General features: G+C 53.5%; 1 protein-coding gene across 1 annotated transcript in view; it reads left to right on the top strand.

The window, feature by feature from the left end:
* Positions 1-21,236, top strand: part of ELL (elongation factor for RNA polymerase II) — a 75,199-nt gene that overhangs the window by 34,308 nt on the left and 19,655 nt on the right. The window contains exons 2-4 of the mRNA XM_059389441.1: positions 13,986-14,033; positions 20,443-20,564; positions 21,010-21,173. Coding sequence (XP_059245424.1) covers positions 13,986-14,033; positions 20,443-20,564; positions 21,010-21,173 — 334 coding nt within the window. The remainder of the gene's footprint in view (positions 1-13,985; positions 14,034-20,442; positions 20,565-21,009; positions 21,174-21,236) is intronic.

Here is a 21,236-nt window from a genome sequence, read left to right as displayed (position 1 = left end):
GTGTCAGCAAGAGTGTGTTGCCAGTGACTGAGGGACTCAGAACTGGCACGTGGGTGGGCCCAGAGCCTCAGACAATTTTGACACCTCTTTGAGACGTTTGGGGTGTTCTGGCTTAAAATATTAGAGCTTCTAGAAAAAGAGAGGGTGACCCAGCTCCCTGGGGAGGTTGGCTTCTCCAGACAGCCCCCTAAAGCCTCAGGGATGTCTTTGGAGGTCTTAGAAGGGATTTCCCAGGTGAACCTCGCCCTGCATTCCAAGGTCAAGTCTCTGAACCGGACTTCTGGCAGAAGCAGCCTCCTTGGCACAGAGGCAGTCCCTGTTCCCGGGGCCCTGGCCGGCGAGTGGTGGAGTCCGCCTGCTCTGCATTCCTGAGCAGTTGGAATTTACTGCAGTGTGCTGAGAAAGCTGGCGCCGGGTGTTGAGCACGGTCTGGAGCTGACACCCAGGCTTGGAGGCTGGTGTTACCTGGAGGCTTCGCTGGGGCTGGAGGGGTGGAGAGGCTGTGGAATCCCAGAGCGTGCCCAGGAGACAGGGCTGGACCAACATGAGTGCTGAGGCTGGGGAAGGTCCCCGGCCTACTGCTCCCTACTTGCAGGTCCTGCTCTGTCTGTGACAGGGATGTCGGAGAATGACCTTTCACTAGGTACTGACCAGAGGCCCTGGGGTACCGCTGTGCCGCGAAAGGAAGAGAAGGCTCGGTTTGCAGCCATCACTTTTCCTTGTGATTTGGGCCCGCGTCTCCAGGGACAAGTTTGTGGCACTTGGCAGGAGGTGGGCTGTGAGATAGGACACGTGCAGCTGTGCCTGCTGTGAGATGCAGAGCATCCGGTAGCCCAAATCCCGGGCAGTACCCCCGGGGATCTGGGGACCTAGTCAGGCCCTCAGCTTGCTCCACTATTACTCGATTCTCTGTCAGTTGTCTGGGGAGCGGGGCTGTCATGCCCCCGACCCCTGCCCACCGGGCTCTGGGCAGAGTGAAAGTTGACACTGAGTTCAATGCCTGGTGTGATGAGTTTTAGTCAAGTTAGGAAAGCCGAAGCAGCCCCCCCAGCACTCAGGCTCCTCATGGGGCTGTGCTCCGTGGGCTTTCTTGCTCGTTGATCTGGGTTTCCCATGGGTTTTCGTTGGGTTGCTCAAGGACTTTGTGAGAGAAACTAGTGGCCAAGGACACATCTTCCTGAGGTTGGCTCCTGCCTAGACAGAGGAGTCTTGGATCCCAGGAGCAGAGCGATGGGCTGGGGACTAGGGCTTCTGTACCTGAGCTTGCTCTGTCCCGGAAGGTGAATGGTAACACAGACAAGACGAGATTTGAGGTTGGGCGGTTTGGCCATTCGCCACTGTGGGGACAGAGGGGCTAAGTCTGACGTGAGGATCTGGCCCCTGCGTAGGCTCTACTCAGCTCTGCGGGCTGTGTGCATGGAGGGTGTGCATGGGGGAGGGATCGGCTCGATTCCTCTCTTTGAGGAAAGACAGAGGGGAAAGATGAAATAGTAATGAGACATAAGTGTTGAAAAGAGGGCCTGGCCCAGGCACAGGTCACATGACTCAGAGAGGTGGCACTGGCTGGAAGCTCACGATAGCTGCACTCCCCTGGGAGCGGGCCTGCGATTGTGGGAGCACCTTGCTGCAGGCAGTGTTTTCTGCAAATGGAGCAGGGCCCGGTGGCATAGAAGCACTTCGTTGTGAAGTTTTGTTTAGTGAATATTTGTCTCATCCCATCACCGTGGGGTTGTGCAGCTTACATAAGGAATTTGGATAAATTGTGAAATTGGATTAAGATCAGATGAGCCAATGACAGTGTGAGGCAGGCGGGGGCCCCAGGGCTGGTCTTCTGTGAGGCTGAAATAAGCTCTGCTTGCCGAGTGGGGACCCCAGCCTCTACCCCCTGCCCCGTGACCAGCAGCCTTGTCTTCTCCTTGTGCCTCATTTTCCTCACTTGTAACAACGGTTATGGGCTACCTGAGTAGTTGAAGAGGGTTTACGATGGAGGCTGGTTGTTATCACAAGTTGTTATGTTCAGTTTGGCTGCAGATTCTGCACCAAGCCTGTGACTAGCAAGTCCATGGAGCACCTGCTCTGGTCAGGGCTCAGATGTGGCCCACCCTCATCTGAGGGGAACATGCGCCCGACCCTGCCTTACGGGTCCTTCTGCACTTCCTGTGTCCCTGTGTACCCTGTGTTCTGATTCACTTGGTGTCCCCACTGTAGGGTCACTGCTTTGGGCACCAAGGGGTAATCGTTAATCATGTTGGCTGACACACAAGGGGACACGAAACCCACTGCGGGAATGGTCTTGGGTCTTGGCCCCATGTGGCCCCGACCCAACTTGTTGGCCGCACCAGTGTATAAGTCTTGAAGCAGTGAGGGCTGTAGTTCACGGTGAGGGGCAGTTGTGGTGGGAAGACAGCACCCGGCCCACCCACTAGGGTCAGGAGGCGAAGTCCAGATGGTGTCTGAGCAGTCAGCATCCAGGGAGCATCCGTGGTCCTGATCTGAGTGCGCCAGACATGGGAATTGGAAAGAAATGCTTCCGTGGGGACTCTGGGAGAAGGGGGCTGGACCTGGAAGGTCCCAGGAGCTTCTTTTCTGGGAAAGAAGGGGAGAGTTGGTAAGAATGGCAATTTAGAAGATTTTCTTAAAATAGAACTATTTGAAGAAAGGAAAGGGGTAGTTATAACACCAAAGAGCAAGGCCCATAAAAGAAAACATGGTCAGTGCCACTTCATCAGAATTAAGAACGTCTCTTTGAAGGACACTGTTTTTGGTTATAAGACGGAGAAGACAAGCTGTGGACTGGGAGAGACTTGCCAAAAGTTAACGTGATGAAGCTCTTGTAGCCAGAACTCTCAAAATGCAGTATTAAGAAAATGACCCATTTTTTTTGTTTTTATTTTAATTATTTATTTTAAAGATTTCATTTATTTGAGAGAGGGAGTAAGAGAGAGAGAGCACAAGATGGGGGCGAGTCAGAGGGAGAAGCAGACTCCCCGCCGAGCAGAGAGCCTGATGTGGGGCTCGATCCTGGGAGCCTGGGAGCATGACTTGAGCTGAAGGCAGACGCTTAACCCATTGAGCCCCCAAATGCCCTGACCGGTTTGTAAAAATGCTCTACAGCTTTGTGTAGCTTTACCACGAAGGTACAAGAATGGCAGATTAGTCCAAGAAAGACGTTCCACATTAGTGGTCCATAAGGAATTGCAAACTGAAATCCCAGTGAGCTCCCACTTCCCACCTCTGAGAATGGCTAAAATAAAACAGCCGACACTGCCCAGTGCTGGTGTGGACAGAGTGTGGCTGGACCACCTCACTGTTGGTGGGACGCAGAGTGATGAAGCCACACTGGGAGGTGGTTTGGCAGCTTCTTGTAAAGTTAAACAGACACTTACAAGAGGACCTTCCAGTTATGCTCTTGGGTAAAAAGAAAACTCATGTCCATACAAAATCCGTGTGTGAAGGTTTATGGCAGCTTCATTCATTCGTCCCCAGAATAGGAGACAAGGCTTGTGTTCTTCAGGCAGCAAATGGATGAACAAACTGGTATACCGCAGGAGCTTAACAACAGCATGAAGGAAGGGACTTTGGAGACAGCAGCACAGATGTATCTCAAAGGCGTTCTGCTCAGTTTATGTGGTCAGTGGGACAACGGTCTGATAAATGTCCAGGACTCAACACCTAGAACTTGTGAATGGGACCTTACATGGAAAAAAGGGCTTTGTAGATAGGACTTAAGAATCTTTAGATGGGGAGATCATCCTGGATTATCTGGTTGGGCCCCACATATAATCACAAGTGACCCTGCCAGAAAGAGGCAGGAAGGGGCACCTGGGTGGCTCAGTTGGTTAAGCCTCTACCTTCAGCTCAGGTCATGATCCCAGGGTTCTGGGATCGAGCCCCGCATCGGGCTCCCTGCTCAGCGGAGAGCCTGCTGCTCCCCTGTTTTGCTCGCTCCCTTGCTCTCTCTGTGTCAAATAAATAAATAAAATCTTAAAAAAAAAAAAAAAGGAAGAAATATGACAAAGAAGAGAAGGTGGTATGACCACATAGGCAGAGGTTGGGGTGATGTGACTATAAGCTGAGAGATCCCTAGGGGTCCCAAGAGGCTGGAAGAAGTGAGGAAGGTTCACCCCCGAGAGCCGCTGGGCAGAGTGCAGCCCTGCCCACACCTGGATTTCAGCTGGGAATGCTGATTTCAGACTTCTGGCCTGTAGGACTGGGAGAAGATACACTTCTCTTGTTTCCAGCCACCAGGTTTGTGGTGATTTGTTACAGTGGCCACAGGAAACTAAGACCGTGTAATTCCATTTATGTAACCGGGAAGAGGCTCAACTCTAGGGGGACAGAAAACAGATCTGTGATTGCCAGGGACCGGGGTGGCAGAGGTTTGGAGTATAGGTGGGCACGGGAAATCAGTGGAAAGAAGATGGCATTTCTAGTCTGCCTTTCTTTGAGGACCCAAGAGGAGCAAACAGAACACGCAGAGGTGGGGGTGTCCGGGTCACAGTTTCAGGTGATTTGCATCTTTTTTTTTTTTTCCTAGTCCTCAATCTTTTCTAAACCTCAAACAACTCTGTACCTCCATGAATTTAGATAGAAATATGTGCTGTGCTGGCCATTGTGTAGTCCTGATTTACACCTGGCTCTTGGCCACTTGGAATCTCTTTTCTTGCCTTTATTTATTTATTTTTTAAGATTTTATTTATTTATTGACAGAGACAGATGGAACACAAGCAGAGGGAGTGGGAGAGGGAGAAGCAGGCTTCCCACCAAGCAAGGAGCTTGATCCCAGGACTCCAGGATCTTGACCTGAGCCGAAGGCAGATGCTTAACGACTGAGCCCCTCCTCTTTTCTTGCTTTTATGTGCCCCTCCGTGTAGTGATCAGTGTGTTGCCGTTCTCCCTGTCTTACTTCACGGAAATGGCCCCTCACTGTCCCAGACACTGTCTAAACTCTCCACAGCCTCGGCATCCTGCTCTGAGTCTGCCAGGAAGTTGCAGGGAGGATTCCTTGAAAGGAGTTTCCCAATTGTTTGTGCTTTACTGGAAAGGGGGGGAACAGTTGCCAGGAGGTCGGCAGCCAGGCCTTTTCTCGGGACTTAACTGCCCCCTTTCCTGGCCACATTCTGCTCAGGAGAGGGTGATTGATTGATAGCAGCCCCTGAGAAGTCCTGGTGCACTCCTCTTGTGCTTTGTCAAGACAGTCTTTAAGGAGGAACAGACACGCCTTCTTTTGGGTCCATTTTCCACAGGCACCTCTGTGCCATGGGGGTCAGGCCCTGCAGATTGCCAGGAGCATGTCTCTCCAGGCAGAGCTGACACCGAGCCCAACATGCACTTGGCAGCTGGGAGGGGTGGAGTTCAGTGCTGCTCCCAGGTGGGGCCAGTGGCAGGCCTCGTGGGGCTCTGTCCAGGTCAGGCCAGTTCTCACTTGTCCTACCTCTGCTGGCTCTGTACCCCTTCCCCAGGTGATGTGCAGCCTCTGTGCTTGTCTCTCTCACTGGCTTTGCCCCATGTCCATTCTGTGTGGCATGGGAGGTCTCGTACATGTGCACTTTTTATTTTAAACCCTTCACATGGGAATGCTAACGTGTGGAGGTGACAGAGATGAGAAGAACATTCGGCCCTCTGCCTTCGCCCTGCCTTGCCGGCTGTGAGAGCCTGGCCCTTCTGGTCACAACTCCTCCCCGCGCCCTCCCCACTTCTGTTTGTTTAGTTTTGCTGGTGCATTTGTAAAACAATCCCAGGTGTCTTTTTGTTTCGCACTGGTTTTTTCCAAGACCAAGTTAAATGTTAACAGACACTGACTGTTTGCAGACTGGTCTTCCCGGGAGCACCTGAGCGCTGCCCCTGGCGTCCTTGCAGGCTGTGTCCGCTGGAGCTTCACGTGGCGGGATCCGCGCTGAGCCACATGTGGTATGCCTGTCAAGTCTGGCAATTTATAGCACTCCATCCCTCTTCCTTTTGTGCCATCCATCTGTTGAAACCAGGTCATTTGTCCCGTGGGCTGTCCCACGTTATAGCCCATGTTCTGCTCTGACGATTGCTTTCCCCTTTGTTTTCCTCATGGCAGCCTTAGCTCAGGGCTCTGGGCTTGGCACTGCTGATGCTGGGGGCTGGGCCTCTCTGGGGTGGGGCTGCTGGGGGCACAGCATCCTGGGCCCTGTTGTACCTGATTCCAGAAGTGCCCTGCTCCCCAATCAAGGATGTCTCCAGATGTCACCTGTGTCCCCGGGGCACGATCACTCACCAGAGAATCCTGAGAGTAACTCCTTGCCTTACCCAGGGTGCTTCCTGGACTCAGGCGGGTTTTGAAAGCTCTGTCCTGTGGCTCCACCCGGGAAGCATTCTTCTCCGTTGGGGGCCATAGGGGGATTCTGGCCATGGTTAAGTTCTCACTCGCCCTCTCCTGGTGCTAGTGTGGTGGGGTCTTGAGCAGGACTCCATGCCCTCTCCCACGGGGCTGTCTGTTCCCTTGCTCTGCCTGCTCCCTTTGTCTTCCTGCCCACATCAGCACCTCTGGGATGCCTGTGGGAGCTGCTTGGGCCAAAGACCGCAGGCTGTCCTGGGGTGATGCCTCACTGGCCGCCCCCACTGGGCCTCCTGACTCATGCTGGGCTCTTGGCTGAAGCACAGCACCAGCAGTGACACTTGTCCCACTGAGCTCCTGGTTTCAAACCCCACACATGCCCAGTCGGAGATGGGGTTCTGCTACACAGGGTCCTGATGGGGCCAGCAGGGGCGGGGGGCGGCCCTCCATGCCTGCTGCAGTCACTGCGGTCACTGGGGTTCTCAGTCCCTAGGGCGGATGTGACCTCTGAGCTTGGGGTAGGAGTGACGTGACCCCCTCAAAAAGGTCTGCAGAGACTAGAGGCATCGTGTGTAACTTTGCCAGCCTGAAGCACAGCCCACACAGGCCCTGAGCGCGACGCATGCAGACAGGTGGTACCATGTGCCAGAAACTGTTCTAGAAAGTTACATTACCTGGTGACTTGCTTGTCACAGTCTGTGTAATAACGCAAAAGCTGCCAGGGCAACAGGGAAATGGGCAACACCCTGGCTAGTCTGTTGGACCCTCCTGGCCTTGCCATGTTCACTGCCTTTTGCCTTCTGTCCTGCTGAGGAGGCAAGGTAATAGGGTGACAGGGCTCCCCTAACAAACGGTATGGCCCTGGTTCCGTGAGCTGTCATCCCCTGCAGGGAATAGCCAGCTAGAAGGCTGTGATCGGCCATGTTAGCATGGTGCACCCATGCATTGCCAGGGTGTCCCAGCTGCTGGGGGCTGGGCCAGGCCTGGCGGGTCCAGAGGGCGAGCATGGGTCCCACTGAGAAGGCATCTCTGACAAGGGCTCTGGCTGTTTGCTTCACAGACACTGTTGGTGCCACCCCTTGGGGCAAGTCCATGAGCCTGGAGAAAGGCCTACAGCTGCCACACTGCCACTGACTTCCATTTGCACCATGTTTTCTTACCTGGGGTCACTGTCCCACCTTCCCTCGGCAGCCCTGCAGCTCCACACCAGCCGCTGCCCGCCCTTGGTCAGTTCTACTCTCTGGCCATGTGCGCCGTACCCCTCACTTGATCCTTCATGTGCAGTCATGGCCATGTGGTGGTGTGGTCTGTGTCCAGTTGTCCCGCCCTGCCTGCCATGCTCTGTGGGCCTGGCCTGGGACCCGAGGAACTCAGGAAGTACCCCTCGAGTACGTAAAGGGCCGAGTGGTCCCACCATGCTAGAGGTGCACAGACAGTGTGTCCAGCAGGCAAATGTACAGAGCCTGGCTGCTCTGTTACCCCAGAGCCATGGTTCAGGGAGGTCAGGGTTAGCTTGGTGCTGGGGGAACGCAGCCCTCCAGTTAACCTTGTGCCTCAGGTCATATGGTGGCAGGACCCTGGCATAGTTTGAGTCCATCTCCCCACCCCGCCCACCCCAGTCCTTGTGCCCTGTAGCCACATTTTCAGGGCTGCACTTCCAAATCCTGTACTTCCTCACTGTTTACGCCCTCAATAGTCCATGATCATCTGTAGAAATGTAACCATGAGACAGTCTTCCAGGTTTATATGCACACTCCCTGTGCCCTGGTGCTCTTAAATCAGTGTGCAGATCTACACGTCCATCTGGTGTCACTGTCCCTCCTGAAGGACTTCTGGAACCTTCCTTTGCAGTGCAGCTCTATTGCAGAGATGCTCTCAGACTTTGTGTGCCTGAACAAGCTTTTGTTTCTCCTTCTCCTTCACTGGATGAGGAACATTGCTGGCATTGGCATTCACTGTTCTTCCCTCGGTGTTTTACAGATATCCTTCCCTGGTCTCCAGGCTTGTTTCTGACACTTGGCCTTGTGAATCTTACCTTTGCTCCTTGGTTCGTAGCATGGCAGTCAGTGGTCAGACGGTTTTGCTTATGGTGTTGCTGTGACACCGTTCTTTGTTTTCCTGCTGGTGCTCCTTGGATCTGTGGAATTATTGTGTTCCTCACATTTGGGCCATTCTTTCCTCGGATACCATGCTTGCGGGATTCCAGTTACGCATATGTTGGAACTCTTGGTACCATCATCCCACGGTTCTGTAGACTTCTGTCTGTGTATGATTCATCTTGGATAGTTTCTGGTAGTTTGTCATCAGGTTCATAACCTTTTCTTCCACATTGTCTAATATCATTCCCACCTCGTGAGTTTTTCTTTCCAGATATTTCATTTCTTGGCTCTAGAAGTTCCATGTGGCTCTCTCCTCATGCCTCATATTTCTCTTCTCACCAGTTCAAGTTTCTTTAAAGTCCTTGAATGTTTTCCAAAGGTAGTAGTTGCTCTGAAGTGAAACCCTTGTCTTTCAGTTCCGTTGTCTCTGTTCTTTGTGAATCTGTTTTCATTTGCTGAATTTTCTCCTGGGTTAGAGGTGGGTTGCATTTTCCTATGGCTTCACACATCTGGAGGTTTTGGTTTCGGATACTGAGTGTTGTGAATTCTAGAGGGCATTTTTTTTTTTTATTTTTTTTTTAAAGATTTTATTTATTTATTTGACAGAGAGAAATTACAAGTACACTGAGAGGCAGGCAGAGAGAGAGAGAAGGAAGCAGGCTCCCTGCTGAGCAGAGAGCCTGATGCGGGACTCGATCCCAGGACCCTGAGATCATGACCTGAGCCAAAGGCAGCGGCTTAACCCACTGAGCCACCCAGGCGCCCGAGTGTTGTGAATTCCATGGGGTCGTGTGGTGGATTTCGTTGTCTCGAAGTGCGTTGGTTCTGCTGCTTGCTGCTGGGATAGCAGCCAGTGGATCAACTGATCCTGCGGAAGCTTGTTTCTGAGATTTTTTTAGTAAAGGGAACTGAGTGAAGCCTTTACTTGAGGGCCAGTTTTGCTCCCTTGCTGAATGGGGTACAACGAGGGCTCCCCTGGACTAGCAACACATATGGACATCTCCTAGGCCGCATCCTCTGGCCCTGGGCCCTGCCTAGGGGGATTGCCCCCGAGCCTTCAAGGGGAGCAGCTCCAGGCCCCAAGTGCAGGCTCCAGGAGAGGCTTCTGCACTGCCCCCTCCTCCGTTTTGTGCCTCTGCCCACACATCCGGTGCCTTCAGCCTCCCCAGCCCATGATCTGGAAGGTTTCTTAAGGCAGTGAGCTGGACAGGCAGAGACTGCCACAGGGGCCTACAGCATTTGGGGTTCTCCTGAGCCTGCCTGCCCCACTCTGAACCTGACTCAGAGGGAAGGTGAAGAATTGATGAATTATGCAGCCAGCTTTATTCCAGTAGGTTCTTGGAGGTGATAGGCTTGATGTGTTTTGAGTCATTCAAATTAAATATATTTGCTTTATAATAAGTAGCCGAGAACCCTTTGTTTAGAAAAATAAAAACTTTACTTTGATCTAAAAACAGATTAACATTGCAAGTAGCAAATCTCCCCCCATAACAGAGTGTGTGCCAAAGGCCACTTGAGTGGATGTTAGAGACACACAAGTGGTTTTAGTACATTTTAGAACTCTTTAGAGATTTCTCTTTTCTTAAGCCTTTTCATAACAATTTTAATTTCGTTACCCTTCATTGAAATGTTGCTGGGCCTCTGAGCTGGGAGTTTGTGGCAGGTGGGGTGATCACATGCCAGTGTGCAGGACCACTCCAAATCAGATTCCTGCAGCCCCAGGAGAGGAGCCCCAGCTGGGACCTGTGGTTCCTCCTGGAAATCTGAAGCGGGGCAGGGGGCGGTGGGCACAGTGGTGAGCAGATGCCCCATGTAAAAGAGTTTGCACAAAAGGTCAAGGTAGTCTGCCCTGGGGTGGAGGAGCTGAGTCAGGCAGCCTCATTAACCCCGATTACCAAGGGTGGGTCCTGCTGGGCCTGTAAATGTGGCTAGGACTGTGACCAGCTGTCCACTGCTGGGTGGCATGGCCTGAGAGCCATTAGAGCACATCATGTCATCCAGTGAGTGTGAGAGCACTGGGGGCTGCTTCTCCCTCTGTTCTAATGTCTTAGCAGGTGGGGCCTCTATCCCCCTGCCTGCACAGGCTAGTGGAACTTAGCTGGGTCCAGGCCTGGTGACTCTTTTTGTTAGGGGCTATGGATGGGGCCTGTGGGTAGTCAACCAGGTATGTATGTGATAGGATACGTGAACGGCTCTGCTGTTGACAAGAAGGGCCTGGTTCTCCTGCTGAAGGGAGGAGTCACCATGAGAACCAGGGGCCTGGTTCCATGATGATAGGCCGCGTGGGGACATGTACTTGGCATTGTTGAGAAAGCCTGGGCTTTCGGGTCTCTCTGCCAGCTTCTCCAATGGGTAAAGTCATGGCTCTTGGGGAATGAGTGACTGCAGGAAAGGAATCTTCTAGATAACTTGCTTGACAGCTTCCAAACCAGTTAAACGCTTCACCAAATGGCCCACGGGGAGCATGCGGTCCAGGGGGAGGGTGGCCCACCACACCAGCTGGTGGGGGTGCTGGTTGTTGGTGCCCAGGCACTGCTGGGGCTGCCCTGGTGGGGTTCCTTCTGGGGAAATGTGCCCTTTCAGGTTCCTCCCTGTTATTACTCTAAATCCAGACTTGCATCATTACCATTGTCATGGCCCCTGTCCCCCAAGCCCCTGGAGCCCACAGGCCTTGCCCTGTGTTGATAGCAGACACACACGGCCCTTGAGTTAGCCCCAGGCTGGCTCACATGGGGGTCTGGGCCTGCAGACCTTGGGGTCCAAGAAGCCAAGCCCCAGGAGCTCTCTGTCACTGTGGCATCCCGTGTGTCTGCTCTGGGCTTTGTGCCTGCTGTTCTCTCTGCCAGGAGCAGCCTGCCTTCCTGTCCTTGACGATCAGGTAAGGTAGGTAGAGAGTTCCCGAGGACTGCTTTGCCTTAGCTGTGGTGTTCTTGTATCTTCTGCTGTTTTCTTCCATCTGCTCTATATCCTGCTCGGGTCATGATCTCGGGGTCCTGGGATCGAGTCCCGCGTCGGGCTCTCTGCTCGGCAGGGAGCCTGCTTCCTTCTCTCTCTCTCTCTCTGCCTGCCTCTCAGTGTAGTTGTAATTTCTCTCTGTCAAATAAATAAATAAAATCTTTAAAGAAAAAAAAAAAATGGAATGGAATATCTCCCCTGGGTGTTCAGGAATCTTCTGGGTTCAGGTGATTGCCCAGGAGTCTGCAGAGAAAGACCCTCCGTGAGCCTGAGGGCAGGTCGCAGCTGTCACGGAGGTGTGCTGAGGGTCGGTGGAACTTACCCATTTTAGGTGTAGAGTCTGTGAGTGTTAACACGGCGCCCTAGACCTTGCCTCCTGCAGCCACTCCCTTCTCCCGCCCGTGGCCCAGGCACTCACTGATCTGCTTTCTGTCTCTTTGGTTTTGCCTTTCCTGGACATGTATGTGAGCAGAGTCATATGGTGCAGGGTGTCCTTTGTGGAGGTGTGCTTACTTACTTACTAGGCAGTGGCTTTGAGGTTTATCCATGTGTCTACCCGGAGTTTGTTCCTTTTCTTCGGGGTAGTATTCTCTTGTTACCTAGTCCGCCGGTTGGTGGATGCTTGGGTTGTTGCTGCCTTTTGGATCCTACGAGTAATTCTGCTGTGCACATATGTACATACGTTTTCGTGTAGACCTATATTTTAATGGAAATGCGGGGTCATACAGTAACTGTGTTTAACCTTTTTTTAGAAGCTACCAGACCCATTTTCCACAGTGGCTTTGCTGTTTGAGCTCCCACCGGTGTGTTGAGTCTTGTCTTTGTTAGTTTAGCCATCCTGATAAGTGCATGGTATCTCCTGCAAAACCTGCATCTTCTAGTGAGCTCATCGGCCACCTGCAGGTTTTTCTTTTTGGTCTCTGTCTTTAATCCAATCCCAAGCAAAGACCTCTTAAATGTTGTGTCTCCAAGGGCCCAGGCCAGGCCAGGGACCCCACGGGTGCTGTTTCTTATTCTCTGAACATCAGCACAGAGGGTGGTCATAGCTTATAGGATGGGTCAGCTGGTCCTGAGCCTGCTTTGGGGAAGCCTGGCCTCTGTCTTCGAAGCACAACAACCCTCCGAGGCAGGGGCTGGTTTCCAGTCCTGGAGCCGGATGAGGGGCTGGAGGATGTCTCACGTCTGACAGCCTGGCAGTGAGAGGTGACGTGCTTTGGAAGTGTAGACTGTGTAGGAAGTGTCGGCTGGTTTCTAGGGTGTCAGATAAGTGCTGGTGCTTGGTGTGGTCTCTCAGGACATTTGGAATTCTGCCTCAGGTTCACTGACAAGCTGCTGCAGATGACAAGAGTCCTTGAGATTTGGCAAAAGAGCAAGCTCTTGGTAAACAAAGTGTGGGTTGGGGGGAGCACATGTGTGGCTTGTGTGGGCTGTGCCTGCCTCATACGACCACAGCCCTCAGCCGAGCCCCTAATGGACCCATGCACGTCGAGAGGTCAACCTGCCCGTTGGTTGGTCCTTCCATGATTCTAGAGAGCTGCTTCACCCACCCAAGGCCCGTGGTGGGCCTGACAGTCTGGGTGGGGAGCAGACAAGTAGTCACTCCAGACACCTCGGGTCTAGGAGTGTGGGGACCGGCTGGGGGGTGCCTTCTCTCACTGCCAGTCAGGCTGGGGTGCAGACCTGAGGGCAGACTCGGATGGAGATGGGAGGCCCAGCCATCTGGAGGAGGCTGCGGAGGACATTGGGCACAGAAGCAAGGAGGGGTTTGGAGGCAGAGGGAAGGGGTTCTTATGACAAACGAGGGCCACACCATGGGTTGATAATGTGTTGTACAGAAGGTGGGTGCTCGGGTCCAAGATGGGTGAGAAAAGTTATGTGCGACCCTCCATCTGGATCCACGTTCTTTCTGAAATTCTAACAGAAGGCCGATCTCTGAATAGCTGAAGCTTAAAGTATTTTGAGTTTTTATGTATATTTTTTCTTGTGACATTTGGAAATTCCGCCACCCCAGGCTCAGTGACAAACTGCTCTGAAGCTGTCATGTGTGGGTGAGCAGGCCTTGGGCCCTGTCCTGGGAGCCTTCTGGTCAGCGGTGCTCATCCATCGTGATTCCTGGGGGTGTCTCCAGGGCAGGGCAGTCTGGGCTGATGTTGATCTGGGGGAAGAGTGAGGGGCTGCCCATTGCTTGTGTCTCCATTCTGACCTCTCATCTACCTGCCCCCATGCCGTCCAGGAACTCCTACTGAGCCTTCAAAATCCTGCTCCAGAGACCTTTCCTGTAATTTTTAGATGCGTGTGTGTTTTCTCTTGCCTCTTCTGAAAACACTGTCCTTACCCTACTCTTTTTTTTTTTTTTTTAAAGATTTTTTATTTCTTTCTTTAACAGAGAGAGAGATCACAAGTATGCAGAGGCAGGCAGAGAGAGGGGGGGAAGCAGGCTCCCTGCTGAGCAGAGAGCCTGATGTGGGCCTTAATCCCAGAACCCTGAGATCATGCCCTGAGCCGAAGGCAGAGGCTTAACCCACTAAGCCACCTAGGCACCCTACCCTACTCTTTCTAAAACTGGGAAGCGAGTCTTGGATTTCGAGATATCTTTATTGACATTTTCCCATTTTGCTTTTTTGCAGGAGTCTGTTTCACTGAGACCATCAATCCGATTTCAAGGAAGTCAGGGGGTGAGTGTTCTTTGTGTTAAACACATCTGGAATTGTGGCAGCGTGGTCTCTGGCCTGTCGTGGCATGCTGGGTGCAGAAGCGGGCTGGGGGCAGCATTTTGGTCCCATCTCTGTGTGTCAGGGCAGGTGCTGGGCCGAGCTAAGGTCTGCCAGGTTGGTCCCACCTGGGCTATACCAAGAGGCTCTCTGGGGTGAATGCAGCTTTTCTGTCCAGCAGCCCCTCAGACTCCCCTTTCTTCCTGTAGCCAATGCATAGCTGACTCCCAGACCCCCAGGTCTCTATTCTGATCTCATCTCTGCACTGATTCAAAACTGAGGTGTCCCAGGGGCCAAGCAGGCCTGGAGCTGTGGCCTCCCCAGGACCTGGTTTGTTGGTGCACCTGGGACCATGGGTGTCTGATTTTAGTACTGGGCTACTGATGGGGGAAGGGGGTTGTTATAGAAACTGAGCACTCCATGTTTTCTGAAATGCATTTATTTCATTCTAAATGACCATCTTACAGAAAAATTGGAGAATAAAAGAAAGGATGAGTTGTCCACAATCCTTGGCCCCCAAGGCTTGGACATCTCCCACCCCCATCCCCTTATCCCTCGCATACCAAACATGCCTTGGAACATTTCAGGTTTTTTTCTGGTATTTGTTGTAATTCTTTTTTTTTTTTTTTTTTTAATCTGAAGTGTTGCTGCAAGTGTCTGAGTCAGTTTCCACCTGACAGCTGGCCGGCTGCCTCCTTATGGAGGAGGTCTGTGGGTTTCACCCCCTGCCAGCATGCTGTAGAGAGACAGGGCCTGTAGAAGATCCCTGTGTCTGTGTGCAGATGCAAAGATACCAGAAGATACATTGTAAGGCATTGTCTCCCACAGTTGTGGGGCTGGTGAGGCTGAAGTCCATCTATGGGGCAGGCAGGAATGGACACTGTGGTACACAGGAGAGTTTCTTTGTCCCCAGGGAAACCTCAGTTTCCCTCTTAAGGCCTTTAGCTGATTGGATGAGGCCCACTCAGACCATTGAAGGTCTTTTTCTTAAAATCAGCTGGTCGTGGATGTCACCACATCTATAGAATACCTCCATCCAGATTAGCATTCAAGGTGTCACTTGGGGCTGTGGCCTGGCCAGGTACATATGTGAACTGAACTGACCATTATGCCAAGACCTGTCAAGGTCAGCAAGATTCCCTGAAAGGCCCCAGACTCCCTGCTCCCCACGCAGTGCCTCCTCTGGGACATCCACACCTTTGTTGGGCCCCTTCGGGAGTCTTGTGGCAGCTTTCTCTTTGTCTTCCCTGGGACATTTCCCCAAGAGCAGAGGTCAGTGTTGGGGGCAGGACTCCCTGGGCTTGCTGCCAGGCTAGCCTTCATGGCGCCCTCTGGTGGCCAGTGTTCCTGCTGCGCCCTCAGCAGTCAGGGAAAGAAGAGCAAGTGGATCCATGGAAAGAGCCACTGAGTTCTGTGGCTTATCTAGTGAGCAGCATTTTCTGGTCAGCAAGACACCACACGACCACTCACAAAAGGCACAGAAGCACCACGAGGTCCTCTTGGGCCGTGCCTTGTGTTACCGAAATTTCTGTGCAAAGCCTGAGAGCCACATCCATTTAACTTGGGGGTCCTCCACCTCAGATTTAGAATCGTTTTACCTGCTTTTTCTTCTTTTTGGATTTTTCTCATGTGTTACAGAGTTTCTAGAGGGTTCTGAGGGTACAGAGGTCCCGTGCTACAGCTCCGGGCAAGCCAGACCACGATTCTCTGCTAGGAGGCTGTTCCCTGTGCAAGCCTGTGTGAGGGCTGGAGGATGCCAAATGGCGAGGAGGAATGCTATTCTTTCCCTGCTTGCCGTGAGGTGTCAGGCACTAGGTCTGCCATCTGTGTTCTCTTAAGCTTGTCCTTCTCCTCCTGGGCATTGATGGGATGCGTCCCCTCCTCCCTGCCAGTTGTGACGGGCTTGGCATGGTGCTAGGCACATAGCAGGCCGCATCCACATAGTCACCTTGCTGCGGGAAGACGCAGGGCACCCGGGCTCTCACCTCCCACTTCTGGTCGCTCAGCCGCTTGTGGATAGCTGGGGCTGGAGATGAACCAGTAAGGTCGGCTGGACAGTGGTCAGTGGGGTGGGGCTGGGCAGGCTCATTCATTTTTCATGGTACGTGGGCTGATTCCATGTTTGGCTCCTTGTAGGGTGACGGGGACCCTCCTTCCCAGAGCCCCATGAAGCTAACAGACTGAAGATTGAGACCCCATCTGTGGGTTCCTGAGCTCAGGGAGCTTGGCCAGTTCTTTTCACCATGCCTCATCCTCCTTGCCCAGGAGATGGGCTCTCTCCCTCAGGGGTCATGTGTGGGCCATTAATGAGGCCTTAGGAGAACCAGTGTCCTCCCTGCAGCCTGGAAGAAGCTCACTCAGCCTCTTATGTGTGTCCCCCTCCATGCACACAGCCAGCATCAGGCTGTAGCATTGGGTGCCGCCCAGGTGGGGGGGGTGCCATTTGGCCTGGCCACTTCCCTGCCTATGCTTACAAGCACCATGAGCCCAACCTGCCCTGGGAGGTGTGCAGCTGGGCCCTGGTGTTGGCTGCTTCCTTGGAGTGACTAATGGCATTTGCCACAGCGTCCAGAGAGCCCGGCCTGCCTGTGGCGTTTTGGGCCTCTAGGGTGTCATGTGCCCTGACAAGGCACATCCTTGTTTCATTTGCTGGGTACGTGTTTGTGTTTGGATTCTCGGCCTTGTCCTAGACACTACGCTGGCTGACATGGGTCCCTCTGGTCTCTGGTGGTCACTTCTAAGTCATTAACCTCTGACAGCTGTGAAAAGTCAGCTCCAGAGGGGAAGAGAAACCCCCACCTGGCCAGCCTCACCCTGAAACTCTTCAGTTGATGAAAAAAGAGAAGTTGGGTCGGCATCCAGGGCTGTGAAGGGTCTTGGCATTTCCCTGCACTGTGCCAGGGGCCTTAGCTGCACTTTCTAGAATGAGGTTTGACAGCTCTGGTAAGAAGTGTTTGACCAGTTTTTGTGTGTGTGGCCAGGAGCCGTCTCTGCAGGTAAGAGCACATACAAGATTGAACCACTAGGTGCCTGCTGCTGCGTCATTTGTAACAGGGGCAATTTGGAAACAGTCTAAAAAATTTCTAAAATGGGGAGTTTCTGGGGTGCCTGGGTGGCTCATTGGGTTGAAGCCTCTGCCTTCAGCTCAGGTCATGATCCCAGGGTCCTGGGATTCAGCCTCGAATTGGGCTCTCTGCTCAGCAGGGAGCCTGCTTCCTCCTCTCTCTCTGCCTGCCTCTCTGCCTACTTGTGATCTCTGTCTGTTAAATAAATTAAAAAAAAAAATTATAAAATGGGGCATTTCCGAGTTGGGGGCCAACCATGTGCCAGGGTTGAACAGAGTGCAGGGGCTGTGTGCTCCCTCTCCTGAGCCTCCCGACTCAGTGAGCGACTCAGTGAGCGCTTGAAGGCGAGGCTTTTGGAATGCAGGCAGGTGCTTACTATGCATCCTGGGGCTGGAGCTGATGGAGTGAGTGCCCCTGGGCAGAAGAGAGTGCTTTGCTCTTGGAAATCCAGTTCAGCAGTGGTAGTTCTCTTTACCCAGAATACATTTTATTCTGAAGCTTCCTTGGGAAGTGACAGTAAGTAGGAAAACAAATGAGGTGTACAAACTCCTCTGGCCAGAGAGAGAGAAGCTCCTGGTCGGTTGGCGTTTGGGTTCCTGTACATGCCTGTTGCCCTCGTTCTTGTCCAGATGGAATATCAGGTGCTTTCCCCCACCAGTTTTTGCCCCCAAGACTTGCTGTGTCTTTTCACAGCCCTCACCTGCACCACAGATGAGGCCCTGCAGACCGGGGCCGGTGCGGGGGGTGGGGGGACCCGCAGAGGCAGGCCCCGCTTGGGACAGATTTCAAAGGCAGGAACCCGTGCCCCCTTGCAGACCTCAGAAGCACTCAGGGCCACAAAGGAAGGATAGACCCGTTTGCTGCTCCAGGTCTGTGTGCACAGATGCTCGATTAGGTTAATAGTGACCTAACCCAGAGTCCAGGCTGTCATTAGACACACCCAAACCTGCATGCTCAGGCCAACTGAGGGCCACATCATGTCCCCCATGGGGCAGTTGAGACTCGGTCTGGAAGGCACATGGTCCAGCCAAGCAGGGCTGAGTTTCAGGCCACATCCTGGAACATGTGTCAAGCACTTTGATGACCCAGAGAAAGCCATGCACTCCTGGGCTGTTCGTGCCCTGCTGGCTAATTTCCCTGCCTGGTTCCCCGTGACTGGTAACCAGTAACCATTGTCATTTGGGGGCTGGCAAAGCAGCCTGTTAACCAGGGGATTCCACAGGCCGTGGTAGTGCTGGGAAGGAGCTGGGACAGACAGAACGGGCCACCCCAGGCCCCTGGCAAACCTCCCCTCTACTTTCCTCCCTCCCCGACTCGGGTGCTCCCCGCTTTGTCCCGAAGGATACCAGAGACCTCAACACGTGTCCTCCCCTGTCATGGGCAGCATCATGTTCTCGTCCATCAGTTTCAAGCCCTGGGATCCTTATCATCCTATGGCTCCAGGAGCTACACAAACCCACTTCTAGAATGAATTTTGAAAGTGGGCATACCCACCTGCATGGTAAAGGTTTAGGTGGGGTAAAAGAGTCAGAGTGAAGAGTCCCCCACAGGCCCTACCCACAGAGAAGCACGGTCACTTTGGGAGTCCGACCTGACCTCCTTCCCTCCTCTTAGGGGCGTAGCCCAGTCACTGTCCTGAGCAGACTGAAAAATGCCACCTGGGGAGGCCATGTCTCCACCAGAGCCAGGATGGGATAAGGGAGAGGTTCAAGAGTGAGGTGAAGAAAGTGCCCCCCTGCCCCGCCATGGCAGCAGGTATCCGGCTTCACTGGAAGCTGCTTTTGATTTGCTGACTTGGTGGCGCGTGAGTGTCCTATGGCATTTTGGGCCACTGCGTCAGTGTGCGTCTGGCTCTGGGTGCATCTCCTGCAGTGACCCTTAGCAGCCTAAACCTTGGCCTCTGGGCAGCGTGTTTTCTGCTACTTCTATAAAGGAAATCAGGAGTCACATCCAGGAAGGGATGAGTGGAAGCACAGGGTAGCCCCATGTGTTGGAAAGGAGATCCCATATGCGGGCAAGACAGGCCCCCACTGCTGGGTCTGGGAGCCACTCTGAGCCAGGCTGGCTCTCACTGTGCATATCCGGACCTCTCCTTGGGGCAGGGACTGACTGTATGCTGGGCAGGTCACTCAGTATTTGGGGACCAACTCTAGGCCAGGTGGATATGCAGGTTCCCTATGGGTCCATGCACCACCCTGAGGGGAGAGGCAGGAGGCCGTGGAGCCAGGTCAGGAGCAGCATCCCTTCTTATGGCCTGAGCCACTGCGTCCTCAGTGTCAGGCTGAACTGCCCTGATTTACCCATGACAGTGGAGCAGGGCTGGAATTCAGCTGCACCACGTTCAGTCCGGTGCTGATGAAGGGTGTTGGCGTGCTCACTTCATTGGAGAGGAAACAGGGCTTGGACATACCGAGGTGGTTTGGCAGCCTGGGGATGAGACTGGAATGTGGCCTGCCTATCCCCTTAACCTCCATTTATCACTCGTGCCCCCTTGTTCATTTGCCAGCTGTGATGAGCTCTAGCACCCAAAACCCAGGGATTACTTTATGAGGGGTGACCACTGGTGACAGGGCTCTAGAGGCCCATCCTGTACCCTGAATATTGGCCAGCAGCCAGAACATGGGGTCTTCCTACAAGTCCCTCCGTAGTCCCTAGGATCTCACCGAGGGAGGGTTGGTCTGGAATCCTGCAGTGGCCTCTGGGCACAAGGCTGTCCCACCTGTGCTGAGCCCTGCACCTTGGGTGGGATCATTGCTGTCTGTCTGTCTGTCTGCTAGCCAGGCTGGCCATCCTTTCTGCAGAGGCACTGCCCAAAGTGAGGTTTACATTAACCAAGACACATCCTATGTCACATCTAACCATGTTCCTGATCTGTTGGGGTGAGTGCTGCCCATCCGTGAGCCCCTCAGGGCCTGCCGGGCAGTGACGGACACTCAGGTGGAGTCTGCATCGCACAGGGGAGCAAGGATTGGGGCATCTTGGCTGCTCCGTGTGCTCTGATGGCTCCTGATGCCCATCTTGTCTCATTTCATCTTCACGCACGTCCCAGGCCAGATCTGCCTCATATGCTGGGCAGGAAGCTGGGTCATGGCCCAGATCAAGCTGGGATTTCTGCCTCTGGGTGTATGTTAAGCACTCTGTGCTCCTCAGACTGAGATGCCATTGCTGCTTAGAAAGCGCTAGCACATTCTCATTGTGTCAAGTTGTGGGATGGTCGGGGGTCCAGTGGATGGGCCATTCCATGGTTCCCCACCCCCCATGCCCCTGTGTTGTGAACCTCCCAGTGATGTCTCCCGTTCTCTGCACAGCACATCTCCATCCCCCAGCCTGACTGCCCCACAGAGGCACGGACGTTCTCCTTCTACCTCTCCAACATTGGCCGTGACAGCCCCCAGGGCAGCTTCGACTGCATCCAGCAATATGTCTCCAGGTGAGGTCCCACCCAGGCCCAGTTCCCCCTTCTTTTTCTTTTTCTTCTTCTTCTTTTTTTACATAAGTTTATTTATTTAAGTAATCTCTACACACAACATGGGCCTTAAACTCAGGACCACGAGATTGAGAGCCGCATACTCTACAGGCTGAGCCAGCCAGGCTGGCCTGGTGCCTCCTTCCTTTCTCTGCATGAGCCTTGCTGCTTATTTCACTGTGTCTGGGGCACGGGTACAAGTTCTGGCCTGCTGCTGCGTCTGCCCAGGGGCCTGAGTTCCCTTGTTTCTTCCAGATCGAGATGTGCCATGTGGAAACATGCTGCTCAAGTTAGCCCTGACCCCGTTTCCCAACTGAGGGTCATGGGGTGGGGGGCGGCACGGGCTCCTAGACTGCCTGTCCTTGTCATCCCAGGAGCTCACCTTGGCTCCTGGCCCCTTATCTTACAGCCACGGGGATGTTCACCTGGACTGCCTCGGCAGCATCCAGGACAAAATCACAGTGTGTGCCACCGACGAGTCCTACCAGAAAGCACGGCAGAGCATGGCACAGGCCGAAGAGGAGACACGGAGCCGTGGGGCCATCGTCATCAAGGCTGGAGGCCGCTACCTGGGTGAGGATGAGGCCCGGGACTCCCACCTGTCGGGGGCTCGTGCCTGCTGGGCACCTGTGGGGG

Source organism: Mustela nigripes, chromosome 2 (genome assembly GCF_022355385.1).
Source record: "Mustela nigripes isolate SB6536 chromosome 2, MUSNIG.SB6536, whole genome shotgun sequence".
Lineage (NCBI taxonomy): Eukaryota > Metazoa > Chordata > Mammalia > Carnivora > Mustelidae > Mustela > Mustela nigripes.
This window is presented reverse-complemented; position numbering and strand designations above follow the sequence as displayed.